The 19,477-nt window shown below is 33.1% G+C and overlaps 2 protein-coding genes across 3 annotated transcripts; one reads left to right on the top strand and one right to left on the bottom strand.

Moving 5' to 3' along the window:
- Positions 1 to 235: 235 nt before the first annotated feature.
- On the top strand, positions 236 to 12,453 carry LOC115884886 (glutathione synthetase-like). Of its 2 annotated transcripts, none has more exons than XM_030903600.1 (9): positions 236 to 739; positions 798 to 941; positions 1,019 to 1,146; positions 2,822 to 2,864; positions 9,767 to 10,005; positions 10,063 to 10,161; positions 10,559 to 10,891; positions 11,969 to 12,076; positions 12,145 to 12,453. In XM_030903600.1, exons 1-9 carry the CDS (start codon positions 521 to 523, stop codon positions 12,275 to 12,277), a joined length of 1,446 nt encoding a protein of 481 aa, XP_030759460.1. In that variant the 5' UTR covers positions 236 to 520; the 3' UTR covers positions 12,278 to 12,453. The 2 variants fall into 2 exon arrangements, with proteins under 2 accessions (XP_030759460.1, XP_030759459.1); XM_030903599.1 differs by lacking the exon at positions 1,019 to 1,146 and adding an exon at positions 2,597 to 2,730 and having other exon boundaries at positions 238 to 739.
- A 326-nt stretch (positions 12,454 to 12,779) lies between these two features.
- On the bottom strand, positions 12,780 to 16,099 carry LOC115884935 (cytochrome c oxidase subunit 6C). The gene is made up of 3 exons (XM_030903657.1): positions 15,964 to 16,099; positions 14,489 to 14,686; positions 12,780 to 12,953 (listed from the first exon to the last, which is right to left on the bottom strand). Exons 2-3 carry the CDS (start codon positions 14,653 to 14,655, stop codon positions 12,881 to 12,883), a joined length of 240 nt encoding a protein of 79 aa, XP_030759517.1. The 5' UTR covers positions 14,656 to 14,686; positions 15,964 to 16,099; the 3' UTR covers positions 12,780 to 12,880.
- Between the last annotated feature and the right edge of the window lie 3,378 nt (positions 16,100 to 19,477).

The raw sequence follows: 19,477 nt of genomic DNA, 5'->3' as shown, positions 1-19,477 counted from the left end.
TTTAGAAGTGCGCTTCGAGCCAGATTCAAGAAAAGAAGAGAGAGCGTGTTATGGCGCCAGTTTTAAATTTAAATTGCTTTCTTAAAATGTTGCTGTTTTTGTGCATATGAGTTAAAATAAACGTTTAATTATTGATTAGTGATATTTTGCATATTAAGGAATATGTGTTTATTACTGTTTTAAAGCTGTGAATCGTTTATATTTTTAGTTAAAACATGCTCACATTTTATTAAACGTCAAAAATTTCTAACCTTGAAAGATGATTTAAAAATTTCATGCATTATTACATCCAAATCAACATAATTATAAATGTTTCAAAACTTAAAAAGACTACAAATTATAAAGAAACATTATAATACCGTAATTATCTAATCATACATGTTTACATTAGTACTTATTATGACATTGCAAGATTCCTGAAAGTGAATTGTTGCTTTATCTTGATCCTTTTATCAAAGAAGCACCAAGTTAACTTGTACGTTATTTTATTTACTTAGTTATTTATATTATTACAAGAATAATGGCGACTGTGAAAAGACTGCCTAGTTGCATTCAAATTCCTTTAGATGAAGAGGAACTGAAAGATTTAGTTTCGAAAACCAAAGATTGGGCTATTATGCATGGGGTAGGTATACGATCAAAAACTGCTTTTAGTGAAGACTCTCTTAATTTTGCCCCTTTTGTACTGTTACCCACAACGTTTCCAAGAAAACAGTTTGAAAAAGCTGTAGAAATTCAAGTAAGTACAGTAAGATATCCTCTTAAAAATGTTAAAAACCTTTTTTGGTGTATTTTAGACAACTCTGAACGAACTTATGCATAGAGTGGCTCATAATAGAGAGTTTTTAAGGGAGACACTTAGAGAAACCATACAAGTCGATGAATTCACAGGGAATTTATATAAAATTTGGGAAACCGTACTAGACGAAGGCGTAGCTCAGGTAATAACATAAGTATTATTATTTTTATGAATGTCAAAGGTGATGGTAGCTTTAAATGATGCTTTATTTGTATATAGCCTCTTAGTTTAGGGTTAGTACGTAACGATATAATGTTGGATTCTTTGTCGAGTTGGAAACAGGTGGAATTTAACACTATAGCGGCTGGTTTTGGTTGGCTGGGGCCTTGTTCCTTAGCCATTAATAGGTAAATGTTTGTAATACCTTGTGAATTAATCAAAAAGATATTTTTTTGTAGTAGTTAGTAGTTTAATTTTTTTTTGTAAAAGTCTGTGATTAAGAGATCAAAATTTATAAGTTTTTTCCCAGCCAAAACCATATAAGTAACCAAAATGAAGGTTAGGTGTTATTTGTGTCTTTAATTTTAATTGTTAGACATATACAGGGTGGCATAGGTTTCCTCTTGGACTACTACTCCAATATTGTCTAAAAACTATGTGAGTTGTTTTCTGTGTTCCTAACAAATATTTAAATAATATTTTCATGGATGTTTACTCTAAAATTATATTTTCTTGAAGTAGAATGCTGTAGTATATCATTGAAAATGAATAATAGGAGACTTGGTATGGAACAATGGGCCACCCTGTATATATTAGATATTTGTAGCTGTAGTAGTAGAATTAAACTGTATGTAAATAAACATTTTGCTTGTATATGTTGTGTTAAAATAAATCAATGTGTATATGCCGAAATGAAGGAGAGTTACGCGAAAACTATACAGGGTGTTTAAAAAATGCACAGCCAAATTTCAGAGGGTGATTCTTGATAAAACAATATGGGAAAAGGATTCCTATAAAAGTAGACCCGAAATGCACAATTTTAAAGATACAGGATGCTAAAACTCTTAAAAAAAATGTTTTTTGTAGTTATCTTAAATACCATTTTATTCTTAATTTGCTGTGGTGAGCTCTGAACATCAATATTATAAATTGTAATTTGTTATCAAGTATTTTTTTCTGGAAAATAATTATAAATAGCAGTGGCGTAACTTGACAATTGGGGGCCTCGGTGCAAGATATTTTTGGGGGCCCCAGAGTCAAAAACTAAACAAATATAATATAATATATTTTTTATTATATATTTTTTAAAAGGGCTCTGCGAGGCAACAAGTTTCTGTGGCGTCCCGGTGCTTCGCATGCATCAAAAACCTCAGATCATATAACGCATAGATACGATTTTTCGAAACATATTTTGCAACCAACATAAACACATGACGTCACTTCAGGGCATAATATTAGCCTGTATGATTTTCCTCAAAATATATCGTTATAATTCGATAATGAAATTAAATAAAAGAGCCTAGTGAACGTACCAGGAACCTTCGACCATACAAAACATAGCCATGATTTTTCGAGCTCTATTTTGTAACCAACAAGATAAAAAAAGACGTGACGTCACTTCAGGGCATAGTATTAGCCTTATGTAGCTGTTTTTTTATCTTTTTTTACGTTAGCTTAGAGGTTTGATTTTGACTTTTGAAATTTTTGCCTACAATGCCTACCCTATATGTATATATACAACCCCTTGATTTGGTGTGGTTTCGTGAATTTTTCCTACACGATATTTAGTAAAATATGAACGCCATCAGTGCTGGGATGCATGATAATGTCTGTGTTTCTTTTAAACCTTTGTTTTAGAAAACTTGTCTTGGTCTGGTCAGATCTGACTACATGATACACAGCACCGAGATCAGCAGTATTAAACAGGTCGAATACAACACGATATCTGTAAGTCTAGCTGGCGTAGGCAACGGAATCTCCCTGTCTAATAGGTATATTCTATGTTTACTTTAACTGTTAAGTCAAATTCACCAAACCTTCATTAATTTTTGCACTGTACTTCACGAGTATTTATGTTTTTAGGTATGTTCTGGAAGAATTAGGACATTTTGATAAGCTACATAACGTAAGTAACTATAATCTCTCTATTTTTATTCTTTTTTATTCATACGACCGAAAAAAAAACGTCGTCAGCGATAACTATGAAATGAAGATCGCCATCATTTCATATGTAGAATTACATGGGTATGGTCATCGCTCGTCATTTCCAAGCCAACAGGACGCCGTTTTTTAACGATCATACTGTATTTCAAGTTAGGGGTACACTTTCTTATCTATTTGACAACATAGGGTGTCGAATAAGCCGAGAAACGGCGGTTCTCAAAATGTTAAAAACATTTTTTTAAATTTTTGTTAGATATCTCAATTATTTTTAATTTAATAGATAGAAATTATATGTTTCTTTTAACCAGATCTTATCCTTTATAAAGCTTTGCACTTACAATTCATACCAAATAAACTTTTAGTCACGTGATTAAGCTTGACCGGCACAGCGTTGCCCACAGTTATATATTTTCTTTTAATCAAAATATTTTAGGAACCAAAAATAAATTAATTATAAATATATAAACAGTTATTATTTACATCAACAAAACTCACCTTCTTAACAGCACTTAAGGGACATAAAGGGCCATTACTATCGCTTTCCCGTTCAAAATAATTTAATAAAGTTGCGTTCAATTTTTAACGGCTATTAAGCTATGTTGTACTCTTCGCACTAAAAGAGGTTCTAAAAAGGACAAGGTTCGACTGCAAAGTCTGCTAGTAAACATGTTTAAGCTTAAAGTATCACCAACTAGGGAATGCAATCCCGCACCAAAATCTCATTCCCGTAAACCCGCGGGATTAAAGCAATCAATCCCGCGGATCCGCAAAATTGAGGGACTATACATTTGGTCCTAAATGGTACAAAAGGCATTGTACATTTTGCATAGGCCCACAATATATTGATATAGCGTGTATCTTAAACTAATTGTACAGAAATTTGGACCAATGTGTACAGAGTGTTCAAAAAATATATTTAATATTAAATAAACTTAAATTTTATTATAATTTATCTACTTATTTTATAAATAAAAATATTATTGTGATGTTGAAGTTTTTTTTTAACTTGTGTTAGTTATCTGCTTTTAGATACACTCTATTACAATAATTTTTTGGCATGTGCAGAATGTACAAAGCTTTTTGTACCATTTAGAACAATACGTATGACTAAAAATGCATATTTTTCGAAAAAATATCGTATTTTCCTTAAAACAAAAAAAAATTAAAAAACCGATCAAATTGTTTTTTGTAATTTCAATACAGATTAGTCGTACTTGGTAAAAAATTCGATTTTTTAAAAATTGTAAATTTGCGGTAAAAAAGATTCTTGACCAAATTTTCACACTCTTAAAAAGCACCCTGTATGCGAGAATTCACTAAATATATTTCCGAAAACCACATAGCAACTTAATCACAATAGATGCATCTAAAACCTGGTCCAAACCGCATCCCAAAATCTTTTTTAGTTCAAGAGATATTCAACTTTAAATTTACCCTAAAATTTTGTTTGGCCCGATAATTATGTCCGGCAGTTTATTTGACGAAATTGTCCACAAGTGCTAGTTAACCGCTTTTCTTCACTTAGGCACGCCAGAAAGAGAAAGAAATCTAACAACTAAATGGTGGGTTCATACAGCCAAATAAAATAAAATAAGAATAAAATAAAATAAGAAATAAGGAATTCTTATTTGTGTGCGTTCATACAGTCAAATAAAATAAAATAAGAAATATATATTTGCTCATGCGCAGTACGATGAGGCTAGATAAAAGTTAACTTTTACGATTGTTTATAGTAATTTTACTATTTATAGTATATTTATTTATTCGTTGCCTACTATATTATACATTTTACTTATGTGAAATTATAAAATAAATTAAATCCAAACTGAAAATATTTGTAGGTTAGAATTAAGCGTGCGCAAAGCCGTTTTCACATAAAATAAAACAAGAAGTTAAAAGATAAAGACTTCTTATTTTATTTGTTATTTTATTTGGCTGTATGAACGCATGTACGGTATCCCATATAACCAACTTTCTTATTTTATTTTATTTTATTCTTATTTTATTTTATTTTATTCTTATTTTATTTTATTTTAATTAATGGGAAGGATGTATCTGATGGAGTGTCAGCAAACGATCAATGTTTGGCTTTATTTTTGTGAGCAATAACCGCAAATCCCCCCGCTCTGTGATGTTTAATTTGCTCCTTTTTTTTGTTAAGAGGTTTGTAACGGCACTAAAACTCCTTTCGACAAGGTATGACGAGGGAAAAGCTATTAAAAATTTCCTTGCGATTTCCCACAGTCCAGGATATTTTTCGGGTATTTCTGCTTGCAGCCAAAATGTTGGGTAGCCTTTTCTAAATTTCACCTTCAGCTCCTCATTAGTGCTTAGCTCGAGCAGCTCCTCTTGTAATACAACATTGGCCACTTCCGTTTCATCAAATGGATTTATGATCCATGGTGGTATATCCATCGTCAGTATATCTTCAAACCTGGTTTTGAAGTCATCATGCAGAGCACTTAAATGTTGACTGTAGGTATGGATATCCTCATCAATACATTCTACCTGCGACAAGTTTGGAAATTGAGAGAATTCGCGCCGACTAATGTTTTGCTTCATAAATTTCAATTTCCCAAGAAAAGCCGAAATTATCCCCTTTGTTTTTATTAAATTCAGGCTGTCCCCTTGTAACTGCAAGTTAATATCATTAAATTTTTTAAACAAATCTGTCAAATACGCAATGTCTGCTTTGAATTTGATCAAGTTTTCTTTTAAATCTGGATCTCTACTTTCTAAGAACTCTAATATGGAATCGAAAACAGAGTAAAATCTCGTTAAGCATGCACCTTTCGACAACCAGCGTACTTCAGTATGTAAGAGCAGTCGTTGGAAGTCTTCATCATTTTCGTCGCACAATTGAGCAAATAAACGCGTATTCAATGCATTGCTTCTGATTTTGTTGACAGCTTTTATTACAAAATGAAGAGATTGGTTCAACCTGTCACTTAAATGTTTTGCCACAAGATGTTGTCGGTGGATTACGCAATGAATAGCTGTAAGTCCTGGTATAATTCTTTTGAGATGACTTATAAACCCACGATATCGCCCGACCATTGCAGGAGCTCCGTCTGTTGCCACTGAAATAATGTTTGTAAATGGGATCGATTTTTCCGTAAAAAAATTACTCAGGACATTAAATATTGATTCGCCTTTAGTGTCAGTCTCCAAAGTTCTGGCAAATAGCAATTCTTCGTGAATTTCTTCCTCAACAATAAATCGGACATATGCCAATAGTAATGCTTCATTACTGGGTAACGTTGACTCGTCCAGTTGTATAGAAAAATGAGTTTTTTGCAGATGATTGCACAAAAAGCTTTCGATATCAGAGCTCATTTCATCAATGCGTCTTTGTACAGTATTGTTACTTAATGGAATTCTTTTTAGTACGTCAAATGGAGATTTGTGCAAAACAGTTTTTAAAACCTCTTCAACAGCGGGTAAAATTAATTGTTCTCCGATAGTGTGCGGTTTTCCAGATTTTGCTATAAGTAATGAGATATTGTAAGATGCCCGCAAGCCATCATCGTTACTTTGAGATGTTGAAGCGAACATACTGTGCATGGTGGGTCTCTTTCCATATTTTTCTTTCAATGTTTGAAAATATTTTAAATCTTTACCTATTTTATCAGTATGACACCTTTTTAGATGATCTTCGAGCTTTGATGGTTTCATAGAGTCATTGCTCAAAACTTTGTTGCATAATAGGCACATGGGCAATTGTTTGTCTGCCTCTGATGGAACAAAACCATATTTCAAATAATCGATACTATATTGTCGACATTTTTTCTTTGCTGTAGCCATGTTTCGTGTCAGTTACCTTACCTGTAAAAAATGTTTTAGTAACCAAGTTTTTTCTGAATATAGGTATCACACCGCAGCCTTTGTCAGCACGCGGAAATAGAATTACGGCTTGTAAAGGGACCAACTAATAAACCGCTGAGACAAATACAGACGTTTTCACAAAACGGTATCAATTTTAAAGTACATAATTTACCACTAATTTTTGATAGTATAAATAAAAATTGGTGTACTCAGTATCGAATACTGATCATATTTGTGTAGGAAAAAATAAAAGTCGAAATCCCAAAATTGTCCATAAAAACGATAACTAACATTTTATTAAATATTAAATCAATGAGTTCACGCGCTCCGTGTATTTGCGTATTTTTTGTCTGCGGCTTCATTGTTAAAACGTGACAAACTGGCATCGAAGTCCAAGCCCCGCCCTTTTCCCGTCGCCCGCGCACCGCTCGCTCTTTCCGAAAAGGAATAGTTTTGATAAAATAGTTACTTCAAAACCAATTTAAAATGATTATGAAATTACTGTTTTATAAAATTAGTAGTTATTTGCAAGAAAAATTACAAAATTAATTGCTCTGCAATATTGCTTATTCGGCCTTTTAGAGAGGCAGTGTTTCTCTCGTGAAAAACAATTGAATAAAACGTGCTGTGTTTGTCTTCAAATCGAAAGAGGACAATTAAAATATCTGTAAGTTACTAAGTTACCTATCTATACAGGCCGTTGTGATCAACCGACTAGTACACGTAAACAAAATACTTAAGTACTATAACAAAAAAAAGGTAGGTTACTTACTTTTCTCCGGCACTAGCAAACACAGATATAAATTTTCTCACAACTTTTTTTCCAAATTCCGTTGCCTTTGGCATCAAGTATTTATAGTGGTGATCAAGTTCATGTCTGAACAAGCATTAAACATTGTCGGGCGGATAGCGCTTTGCAAGTCTGTACACGAAATTGTACGTAATATCGAATACGCAAGTTTGGACAAGTAACAGTCGCTTGCCTTATTAAAATATTATCTGCTTAGATAGGTACTTAAAACAATGTAGGTAGGCCCTTATAAAACTATGCTTACATTTTTGCTCTTTACTATCAAAAGCAGATAAATTTTCGTGGACCCCCATTAACATCTTATGGACCCCCATTTTTTGTTCACGCCTACGTAGACCCCCAGCAAGTCTCCCGTGGACCCCTGGGGGTCCACCTGGACCACTTTGGGAATCACTGATTTAGATCATACCACGAACAAGCCGAAAGGACGACGGGGCACAGAATATACTAACGAAAAAGAAGCCCAAGTTCCTTGTAATAAATCGGTTCCATTTTCGTATCTCTCGACATAGCCGACATTTACAGGTTAGCCAAAAGGGTGTGGGGCCGGGGGGAATTGTAAAATCCACTTTTTTATATTAATTATTTTTATTCGCTATTTGCAATTTTATTTTTAAAACATATTATGTGAAACAATCACATAATATGTCTTAAAAATAAAATTACAAACGGATACAAAAGGAATTAAATAATCTGAAAATCTACAAAGTTTATTGATAAAAAAGTTAGGCTATGCAAATTGATATATTAAGTTAAAAAAACCTCTTTGGTATAACATTGTTAAACAAACATTAACAAATCATAACATATCAGATCATAGAACTAAAAAAAGTACTATTACATAAAAACAGGTGATACAATACTTTAAAATTGATTTTAACATAATATCAAAACCGAAAAATCAAACTGCAAACACAACCACACTTATCATAAAAGAAATTAACACACACTTCCGCGGCAAACGTCCAAGAAAGACTGATCATTCTGATTGGTCCTGGTCCGGTCGTAGCACACGTCGTATTGTCGGTAAGCAAAATCCCTGTACAAAAATTTTAACGATCAGCGCCATCACCCGTCATAATTGGGAAACTTTGTATGCTGGAACCATTTTTAATATTTCACTTACATGGCCCTGCGACGGGGATAGACTGAAGATTTTTAAAATTCAGCCGGTCGCCCCTCTTTTGATCAGGTACCAATCATAAAACAGAAAAATTCTTATTGGCTGTCGCTTTCTCCCGCCAGGCGACACTAGCGCACGGTGTCTTGAAGTCGTACTAATTTCGTGGTTTGACGTTTCGCGGAGAGTGCGCAGGGCCTGGATCAGAGTAAGTAAACCGACGAGTAGCGACAGTCCCGTTTTCAATTTTCTTTACGGCTGCGCGAAATAAATAGGTTATCTGTCATATGAAGAAGCGAAGTTGCCACTGTTGCCATTTATCAAATATCTCTATATACTTTAATAACTTTATTTCAAGTATACCTCAGGCAACGAATCGTTTTTTTAATTATTTATTAGCTGTAAGATATTTTATACATTCAAATTTAGAAATAAGGATAAAACAAAACAAAAAACATATGTATAAAACTTTATAATTAATTCCACTTCAAATTATGAGCAGTGTATACCATGTTTATAGGGCCACTTCATAAGTTGAGCAGTTAAATACGTAGTATATCTGTCAAACATGTCAAAAGAGAGAGAAAGAAAATTTGGTCCCACCACATCAAAAGAGCCGACGGTTTCTGTCGCTACTCGGCGATCTACTTACTCTGGTTTGATCTTGATTGAGATCGATTCGGTTACCCAGTAGTAATGTGTCGATCCCGCAGATCCCGCACGGTAAATCCCGCAACTTTGATCCCGCGGAATCTCAGATTGATCCCGCATTTGCGGGATCCAGCATTTGCGGGATTGCATTCCCTAATCACAACACTATTTATTTAAACCAAAAACTTGTAATTCAAAACTAAAGTGTCAAAACGAATGACAATGTCAGGAAATAAATAAATAAATAAATGCGGCAATTTTTTACAGCAGAGCTACCACGTAAATCACCAGCGCGAAATTTAAATTCCAGTTAGTCAGCCCAGCGCCGAATATGTCCATGGTTGGCAACAATGAATTTAAAAATCGCGCTCTCGATTACGTAACTAAAAGTTTAATTGATATCAAGTATATTTAAGAGACACAGTATCTTTTAAGTGTAAAATAATATTTTTTCAAGCTCCCTGAGAACAATGCTCTCACAGGCATCACATTGGGTCTCTTGGATGCCTGGAAAATTTACGGTGACCCAAAATCAGCAGTTCTTTTCGTCGTGGAAGACATAACCTATAATATCTGTGATCAAAGGTTTCACGAATTTGAGCTCAAACGATTGAATCCCAGAGTGAAAGTTATTAGGAAAACTCTAACAGAAATTCATTTTGAAGGTGCACTGTCTTCAGAAAATGAACTTCTTGTGTAAGATTTTTTTTAAATTTTTTATAGTGTTTTTGATGGAAAAACATGTTTTTTTAGGAATGGTATTGTAATCAGTGTGGTTTACTTTAGGTCAGCATATACTCCTGATCAGATTCCAACAAAAAAAGAGTGGGATGCTAGACTGCTTATTGAAAGGTAAATTTTTGATGCGGTTTTTTATAATTTATGAACTATTTGTTACAAAAAAGGGCACGCATTGCATAAAGTATTGAAATGTGATACTATGAAAATCAGTCGTTTAATATTAAAACTAAGGAAGGAATTAAAAAAGTAAAGTCACCTAAGTTTGTATTAGTTATATTTCTTTCTTAAGTCTTTTTATTCAATATCTATCATATTTTAGGAAAAAATGCGATGTTGCCAATCTTCGCAAAATCCTGAAATTTAAGGAAATAAATATTTTCTGATTTTTAGATCGCTCATTTTGTTGATATACTCCTTTTTAACATTTTTTATATTCCGGGAAAAATGCAATGTTGCCAAAGTTTGCAAAATTTCCTGAAATTGCAGATTTTTTTTTTCATAATTTTAGGTCACTAGCTATCAAGTGCCCGTCTATACAGTACCATTTGGCTGGTACGAAAAAAGTACAGCAGGCTCTTGCCAAACCGGGCGCAATAGAACTGTTTTTGTCCGAATCGAAGAAAATCGAAGCGGTTAGGGAGGTTTTTACCGGACTATATGGCTTGGATTTCGACGAAGCTGGTGACCAGGCAGTGCAAATGGCCTTGGACGACCCGGAAAGGTACGTTTTGAAGCCACAACGCGAAGGAGGCGGCAACAATGTCTATGGAAAGGAAATTAGGGATACCTTGTTGGCGATGAAGGATTCCCGAGAACGTACAGCCTGGATTTTGATGGAAAGGTACTATATATGTACTGTGTGTTTGTTTTCGTTTATCGAAAATAGAAGTTGCTTTATGTTCGTTACAAAAATACTTTTCGAAAAATCGTGTCTGTATGTTTATACGATCTAAAGTTTGTTGATATATTATTAAGGCTCATTTATTTAATTTTATTAATCAATTACTGGTTAATATTAACAAAAAATAAATTAGGATTAATATTATGCCCTAATGTGACGTTATTGTTACCCCTTGTTGGTTACAAAATATGTTTTGGAAAATTGTGTCCATGTTTCATATTGTCTAGGGTTCTTTTTTTTAAGTCTGTTTTATTAAATATCTTTAAAAAATTATTGATCTATATTGAGTAAAAATAAGATAAGGCTGTCGAAATATTGTTTCTACCTTTTATATGATTTAAAGTGTTTGTTATGTTCTTTATTCTTTTTTGTATTATTAGATCAACAAATGACTGGTTTATATTGAGTAAAAACTAAATAAAACTAATGTTTTGCCCTGAAGTGACGTCAATTTTTCTTTATTATGTTGGTTACAAAATAAGTCTCGACAATCCTGTCTATGTTTTATATGGTCTAAGGTTCTTGGTATGTTTTTTATACATATCCTCTTATCAATTTAAGAGTGGAAATACCGAAAGGGATAAGTGCCAAATTTTTCAATATTAAGTTATTAAATTAGAAACGTAATAAATACTATGCTGCATGTCCTAACAAAAGTGCCAAGCGAAAGCGTCTATTGTTTATGTATATTATACAGGTTATTAATTTATTATTAGCTTAGTACTCATTATTTGGAATTGGATACAGTGTTGCCATTCTGTTCCCCAATAAGTAACCGTCCAGTTAACAACCCATGCACATGTCTTTTAAAAGATATTTTAAAAATTTATTAGTGTCAGTTCTAATGTGTTTTTCTCATTTATCTCGAAAAAACAATATAGGCTAATATTGTGCCCTGAAGTGACGTCAATATTATTATGTTGGTTACAAAATATGTTTCGAAAAACTGTATCCATATGTTATATGATCTAAGGTTCGTGATATGTTTTTGTTGGTCTCTAGTATATTTTTTTGTAGAATAAGGCCGCCTATATCTACAGGGTACATCGTAAGAGCGGGTAATACAAACCCACCACCTCTAGTTGAAATGGTATCGGAATTGGGAATATTTGGAGTTGTTATTGGGTAAAAAAATTAAAAAAAAACATAAATATTACGACGTTTTTTTGATATTTTCACTTGTTTTTCTCCAGGGATTCCCAAAATATATCAGTGAATCGACAAGTAGGTCATATGCTTCGGACGAAAGTAGCCACAGCTGACGAAGGCGGTGTCGCAGCAGGGTTGGGGGCCTTGGACAGCCCTTATCTTATCGACATCGATTAGTAGAACTACTTATTATACAGGGCGGTTGAGAAGAACGTCGAGAAAATTTTATGAGCCACCCTGTATACACAGCCACGCATTCGAAAAATAGTATTTTTGTCACGTTGTTTTTTATTGTTAAATATACATCACAGTTTTAAATTTATAGAATATATATTTTATAAATAAACGTTTTTAGTAATATGAGTGTATTATTTTAATTCTCTCAGTAAAATGGACATTCTATATAATATTTAATCAGTTCCAATCAAAATTTAAGTAGAGTAAAATCAGTTCTAAAAAAGGCAATCTTCAGGTATTTCTCTAGCTACTGTGTCTTCTTCATCTAGGAGCTGTTGAGATATTTAAAAAACTAAAGAAATGTATAATTCGAATTTTAAAAGAATTAGTGTTTGAAAGAAATATAAATATAGGTACATTCAAAATATAAATTCTTTGATGTTTAAAAGTTTTTGTTTTATTTATTTTCCTTTTTTAATTATCTCAATCAAATAAAACCAGATTTTTTCTTAATAAATAGTAATTTTATTAAATTTCTACAAGAAATAAGAGAAATGGACTATGAAAAATACTGTACTGATACTGGCTTTCTATGGGACTTCTTTAGTCGGAAGGGCACGAATCAAATAAACCCTTTTTACGTATTTCTTCGCATTCCTTGTCAATGTCGTAGTTCCTGAAATGAAATAAAAATATCTATGAACTGAATTTTTAATAATTATTGCAATAACGCTTTAATATACAGGGTGTAAAAAATATAATGTACCAAACTTCAGTAGTTCCTGTTAACATATGCTCTAAGATGCTTTCTGAGGAAATTACAGCGTTTGAAAGCCTATACAGTCCTTACAACCCTTACTTGGAACATATTTGTAAATTTTTAGAGCATATCAGGTACGTATAACATTGTTATTTGTTTAAATACATTTCATTCAAAATTCCTACTAGTTACCTATCAAAAATTTCCTCTACCTATCAAACAACCCTCTACCTCAGTAGACTGAAGCTAAGAAACAACGGCAAATGCAGATTCTGTGGGGAAACACCAGAATACATTACGGGGTACGTCGAGACGACAACCATTCAATATCTGATATCGGAAAAACTGTAAAATATATATCGCAAAAAAAACTTCTGTAAAATAATCTGAAATACTGGCTTTTGTCAAAGCCATGGTACTCTCTGATGAGTTATAAATCAGGAAAGGGGGACACAATAGATACATGAAACAAGGAAAATGTATACTACATTCGGACATGGAAAATATGTACTGCATTTTGATATCAGAAGTGGGATTGACCTACTAACAGTTTCACAAAAGTTTTAAAAAGTGGCCATATGTTGTGTGTGAAACCATAAGTGCTGAGAAATGAAATGTTAGTGAATTTTGATTAACGTCATATTTTTTACTTTTGTTAAAGTATGATATCACCCTTTCCGTAGCACTGAACTAAATAAATTTTGTGCTTCTGTAACATTTTAAAACAGCAAAAAATATGACGTTAATTGAAATTCTATTAATAACAATCTATCAAAGAATGAAATCGAAATTATATTACCATAGAAGCGCCTTTTGATTTTTAGGACTTCGAAAAAATTCAACCATATTTTCATGTTTTTTTTAATTTTCCCTAAAACGGTATGGAAATTTGGAAAAATATAAACAAGATTAACCATTTTAGAACAAGCAAAAATGTTATGAAGAATGCATTTTTCTCCAAATGCCAATAATAAACAAGTTTTTCCTCTTGTAAAGACAATCCAGGGACATACTGTATACAAAAACACAGGATATTTGTATTTATCAATATATATTTATATACCGGAGATTTATGCACCTGCGATAAATTTAACGATCTGATGACTGATTTATATAAAAATTCCGGAAATATAAATCTTGCAACAATCAATAAAATCTATTTTTCTACTGAATTTTTTTAGCAGGATTTTTTAAATTCGACGAAATCTCTGACAGTGACAGTTGTGTCATCTTGTCATTTTACTATGATTTTACTTCACCAGTAAATTGTATTTTGCGTCACATTTTGGATGTCGTCCTGAAGATTAATTCGAATCTATAGAAATGGCTCTAAAGGTAGCCGTACACTTACAGTTTTTCTGGACAGTTTTGCCTCGATGAAGAACTCTACGTGTGTGATTTCCTTTAGCAAGGGATTGATTTTCTTATTTTATTTATTTATAGGAACTTACTTGTAAAACTCGGCGTATTTTTGTTTTCTCGCATCGTTGTGGAAGATTTGAAATGCCGTTCCTGCAGTGACTAGAGTTACGCCTATGATGATTAAGTTCCTTTTAATTGCGCTGTGTAGTAAACCTCTCAGCTGAGGTCTTTTTAGTGGGCTAGTAACTTGAGACATGTCTCTTTACTTCAATCTCTTAATGATTTTCCTTAAAAAAAATTTCATTATAATAGCAAATTAGGGGATTAATGTGGCTTAAAGTCTTAAAGTGCCGTTGATCAGTGCCATACTAATTATTTAACAACGCAACTGTCCAAACGCAAGCAAGGGACGGTCTTCTGGTCTTTTCATTGGTTGCGACCAGTCTTCCTAAGCAAATAAATGTCCCGTTGTTTTAACAACTATTAAAATTATCTTTTCTAATTATTTTTAATAAATTTTAATGGCTTTCCAACAGGTTTTTACAATGACAAATAACTATTTTCAAGGTAGGATGTGTCTTAAAAATATACTTTTCATTATGAAACAAGAAAGTTTCGTTCTTTTGCGAATTTTTCATTTGCATACGATGCTTTGGTCACGTAGGCTATGCATCATGCATCATCTGTGAAAATATGAGATTTATACATAGAAAATTAGCGATAACAGTTGCCCGTAAAACCAATATTTATTCAAGTTATTTTTATTTTCACAGCTTTGTCGTATTAGAACTGCATACCAAATTGCGAAATTACTCAGTATACAGAGTCCGCAAAAATAAAATGCATCAAAACGATATGTATTATTATAAGAGACCTCAAGAATATAAATAATATAAAAAATAAGGTATCCAAAATATACAAACCAGATGAGAACAGAAAAATGCTAGAAGTTGTCACCTCTATTTATTAAAAAAGTTTATGAACAAAGATCGTATATGATTAATATACAGGGTGGGTCTTAAATAAGTGCAAATATTTTCAGGGCTGGTAGATCTCGATAAAAGAAACATATTTTCTCTTTGCCGTTTTTCAAATAAGTCCAAAATAACCGAGTTATTCAAATTTGAAAATTAAAAAAAAAGATTTTTGTTTAAATTCTAGAACCACTGTATCTTAGATTACAGTTGGGGGTTGGAACCTTGGGGGTTACACAGCAAAATAAAACACTAAATCACCACAATACACCAAAAACACTTTTACTTTTACACTGGACGCGCGTTTCGCTAACCATAATATTAGCATCATCAGCAGATGATAAACTCAAGTATTCATCATGATGAGTGTTTTATTTTGCTGTTCCACTGTATGTTTTCTTCATTATGGTTTTTAATATTTTTTTTTGTTTTTTAATAATGTTTTTTTTTAATGTTGCTTAAACAATCGTTGAAATCTGTTGATTGATTAGAAAATAGTGTATTCCAAAAACTAAACTAGATACTTTTTTTCTTAAAAACATTTTAAAATACCTAGGTATATCCTATTTTTAATATATTGTATATCTTACTTGTATAGGACACACTTAACTAAAATACGTGTTTTATATCATTCTATAAGTTGAAAATACGAAGATATTCACATACAAACAATTAAAAATAGCGTTTAAACCACAAGATGATTAACAACACAAAAACAACTTACCGGATATTAGCACAGCTTTATAGGTTTTCACTGCCTAATTCAAACTAAATTCAAACAAACACGAAAGGCTATTGGTCTATTTTTTACCCGCCAGGGTTGGGTAAAACAAAATTTGATACTTTAGTTACATTTACTACCTAAGTAAAGCAATTACTTTATTTAGTATGATTTATATCTAATTAAAAAGACGGACCAACAAATGGATAAAAATAGATGAAGAATATCTTAACCATCTAAGATTCGCTAATTGTCAATAGTCCTGAAGGACTACAAACACAAATTTACGATCTAAATATAGCGCTTGTTCTTTATCCCTAAACGCATTTTCGTGTTTGATCTATTCAAACAGAAATCCTATTTTTGTGTTTAAATTTCGAGTTTTTGGAATGTGTGGTGTTAGAAATTATACCTGTATCCTGTGTGCTAACTTTGATGTAAACTGTTGCTGCTAGACATAAACTGCTAGACTCCATAAAGGGTCTAAAGGGTAGTATAATCTGGTATAATACCATACGATCGAAAAAAACCGCGTCAGAGGTGGCTTGGAAATGAAGATTGCTATTATTTTGTATGTAAAATTAGATGGGGAATGTCATCGATCGTAATTTTCAAGCCAATTGAACGCCGTTTTTTTTCGATGGTACAGTATAAATTGAAAGCCGTTAACTCATACAAATAAACTTCTAAATTTTGACGCAAAATTCATTGACATAATATGTAGGTATATTTTAGAGCTGTTAATAAACATATCCAATGAATAACGTCAAAATGTGGCTAAATAAAACTAAATCGCGAACGTTTTTACTATAAACAAAGGATGAAGTAACTATTGTCGAATAACAGTCCTCATATAATGTCCTAAAAATATTCTATAATGCTCCCAACATCATCCTTGTATTATCCTACAAATATCCCAAATAATCGTAAAAGGCTTGCCTAGGGATGTCTTGAAGATTACTTTTTTTGTCCCATTTGGATATCCCATAAATATCCTCCTCTGGTTTTTGGATATCCCTAAGATATTTACTATATCCTTGGTGGATATCCTCAAGATATCTATAGGATTGTGTTGTGTTATATGGGTATGTATTTAAATATTTTATAAAGAAAATTTCCTTGTGAATCCAATGTACTATGATGTTAGTATTTAAGGCATTATTGTGCAGAGGATGTTGTTTTGTTAATTGACTAATTCAAACTGTCCTGATGTTGAGAATAAAATTCTCGAAAGCTTGACAAATTGAATAAGTAGTTTTATTAGCCTACGTGCTGATTATTGACTGGGCATCCTCACTTAAATTTTGAGTTTTTTATTATTATTAATAATTTACAGAAGTAGTAAATTCAATACAAACGCATCCCTGATTTACACTCCCTATTGGGCTCGGCGATAAAGTTAAACAGAACTTTTCTGTATTCGTCCTTCAAAAGGACAAATTTTACGAAGGGTTTGACCTTAAGGGAGAAAAATAAGCAAGACAATGTTACGTGATTCTTTAAAATAAGGATTTCTATGATGTAATAAACGTAAAAATAATGTTTCAACTCACCTGAATGGCTGATAAGTAATGATTAGATAAATAAAGGCTGAAATAATTTTGAAAGTTTATTGATAAGATATCTATTTGTCGATATAATGTTTATCTTTTGGATAGAATTTAGCAGTGGCAGCTTAACCATGAGGTCAAATGGGCAATGCTCCCCCAAAAAAATCAGGAGAAAGTTAGAAAAACTTATTTAAATTATACTTTTTGTAAATCCCTTTTTTTCATCCTAAAGTATTCAAAATTATTTCCAATTTATCCAATTTTCGCTTGAAAACATTTTATTTTACCCATTTTCTCTACTGACAGACGATATAAAAAGTGGCGGTTTTTGTCTTTGTCTAGAAACCCCAGCGTATTATTATTGTAATTTGTAATATTGTTTATTAGTTGAGAACAGGGGCGGATACAGGAATTTATTTTAGGGGGGGGCCCAAAATAAAAAGTAATGTAGAATATGCTTTTTAGGGCGCCATTTTTAACCAAAAAGCCTAATATTTAACACAACCTACAGATTTTAGGGGGGGGGCCCATGGGCCCCCCTCTCTATCCGCCACTGGTTGAGAATCAATATAGTTGATTAAGAAATATCGAGTGCATTATCTATACTAATATATAAAATCCTTAAGTGACTGACATACTGATCAATCACGATCCAGCTCAAACCACTCAACGTAAGAAGCTCAATTTTGGCATACGGGTTGATTCTAGGGTGTAGAGGTTCGATAAGAAGGGATTTTTCGAAATTCCAGTTCCAAGAGGGTGAAACCACCCCTCAAATATTACAATATTTTTTATTAAAAAAACTGCCTATCGTCTCAGTCCTCACTGTGCCATAGTCATCCCGTGCTACAGTTGCAGCCAAACTGTGCGGCAGCGTAACCATCACAGTTTAACCCTTTTACGCAGCTAACGCTCATCAAAGATGGAACATTCGAGTGGGACAAAATCATCGTCCGGAGGTAAAATACCCACTCGATCGGATCTCCGGGAGGGGGTGCCTACTCGAGCGTATCATCGGAGAATTAAGCAGCGTCAATGTTTCACGTTTGCGGCGTGGAACGTCCGCACTCTCCTGGACAGGACAAATTCTAATCGACCAGAAAGAAGAACTGCTCTGGTCTCACAGGAACTCCACCGGCTAAGTATAGAAGTTGCCGTTCTTAACGAAACCCGCTTTGCAGATGAAGGTAGTCTGACTGAGGAGCATTACACCTTCTTTTGGAAGGGTCACCCTGTCACATACAGTAGAATTCATGGCGTAGGCATTGCTGTCAAAAACGAAATCGCCACCAAATTAACAGAAGTGCCCATTGGAGTCTCCGAACGTCTCATGACCCTAAGGTACCCCATATCAGATAAAACTTACGTCAATATCATTAGTGGCCAGACATATTGGGAAAACATGGAATGGGGAACGTAAATAGCAATGGTGAATGCTTGCTAACAACATGCACAGAGTACAACCTTTGCATCACCAATACATGGTTCGAGCTGAAAGGCAAGTTTAAAGGTACCTGGAAACATCCCAGATCAGGCCACTGGCATCAATATGGATCACGTCATTGTTCGAAGGAAGCAACTGAAAGATGTCAGACTTACAAAAGCCAGAATAGATGCCGAATGTGGTACTGACCACCGACTTGTAGTTTCGAAAATGAAACTTCAATTAAAATCCAAACATCCACACTTCTTGCTAAGTGTCCTGCCCATTGCCACTTGTGGAATTTGATTCTGTTGATGACATCTATTACCTGGGTCTTTTGTCGTATCAACTCTTTTCTTTTACGGTCTTTCTTGGTTATTCCCAGCATATTTCGTTCCATTGAGCATTGT

This window comes from Sitophilus oryzae, unplaced genomic scaffold (genome assembly GCF_002938485.1).
Source record: "Sitophilus oryzae breed Bouriz unplaced genomic scaffold, Soryzae_2.0 scaffold_358_pilon_pilon, whole genome shotgun sequence".
NCBI lineage: Eukaryota > Metazoa > Arthropoda > Insecta > Coleoptera > Curculionidae > Sitophilus > Sitophilus oryzae.
The sequence above is the reverse complement of the archived record's forward strand: the minus strand, read 5'-3'. Positions and strand labels throughout refer to the sequence as shown.

Bases quoted from the DNA above. Each gene is read 5' to 3' on its own strand.
- LOC115884886 (XM_030903599.1), top strand. From the start codon at position 521: ATGGCGACTGTGAAAAGACTGCCTAGTTGCATTCAAATTCCTTTAGAT. The intron at 2,731-2,821 runs GTATATTCTATG...TTATGTTTTTAG, and splicing joins GGAATCTCCCTGTCTAATAG to GTATGTTCTGGAAGAATTAG. The intron at 12,077-12,144 runs GTAAAAAAATTA...GTTTTTCTCCAG, and splicing joins ATATTTGGAGTTGTTATTGG to GGATTCCCAAAATATATCAG.
- LOC115884935 (XM_030903657.1), bottom strand. From the start codon at position 14,655: ATGTCTCAAGTTACTAGCCCACTAAAAAGACCTCAGCTGAGAGGTTTA. The intron at 12,954-14,488 runs GTAAGTTCCTAT...ATTTCATTTCAG, and splicing joins AAATACGCCGAGTTTTACAA to GAACTACGACATTGACAAGG.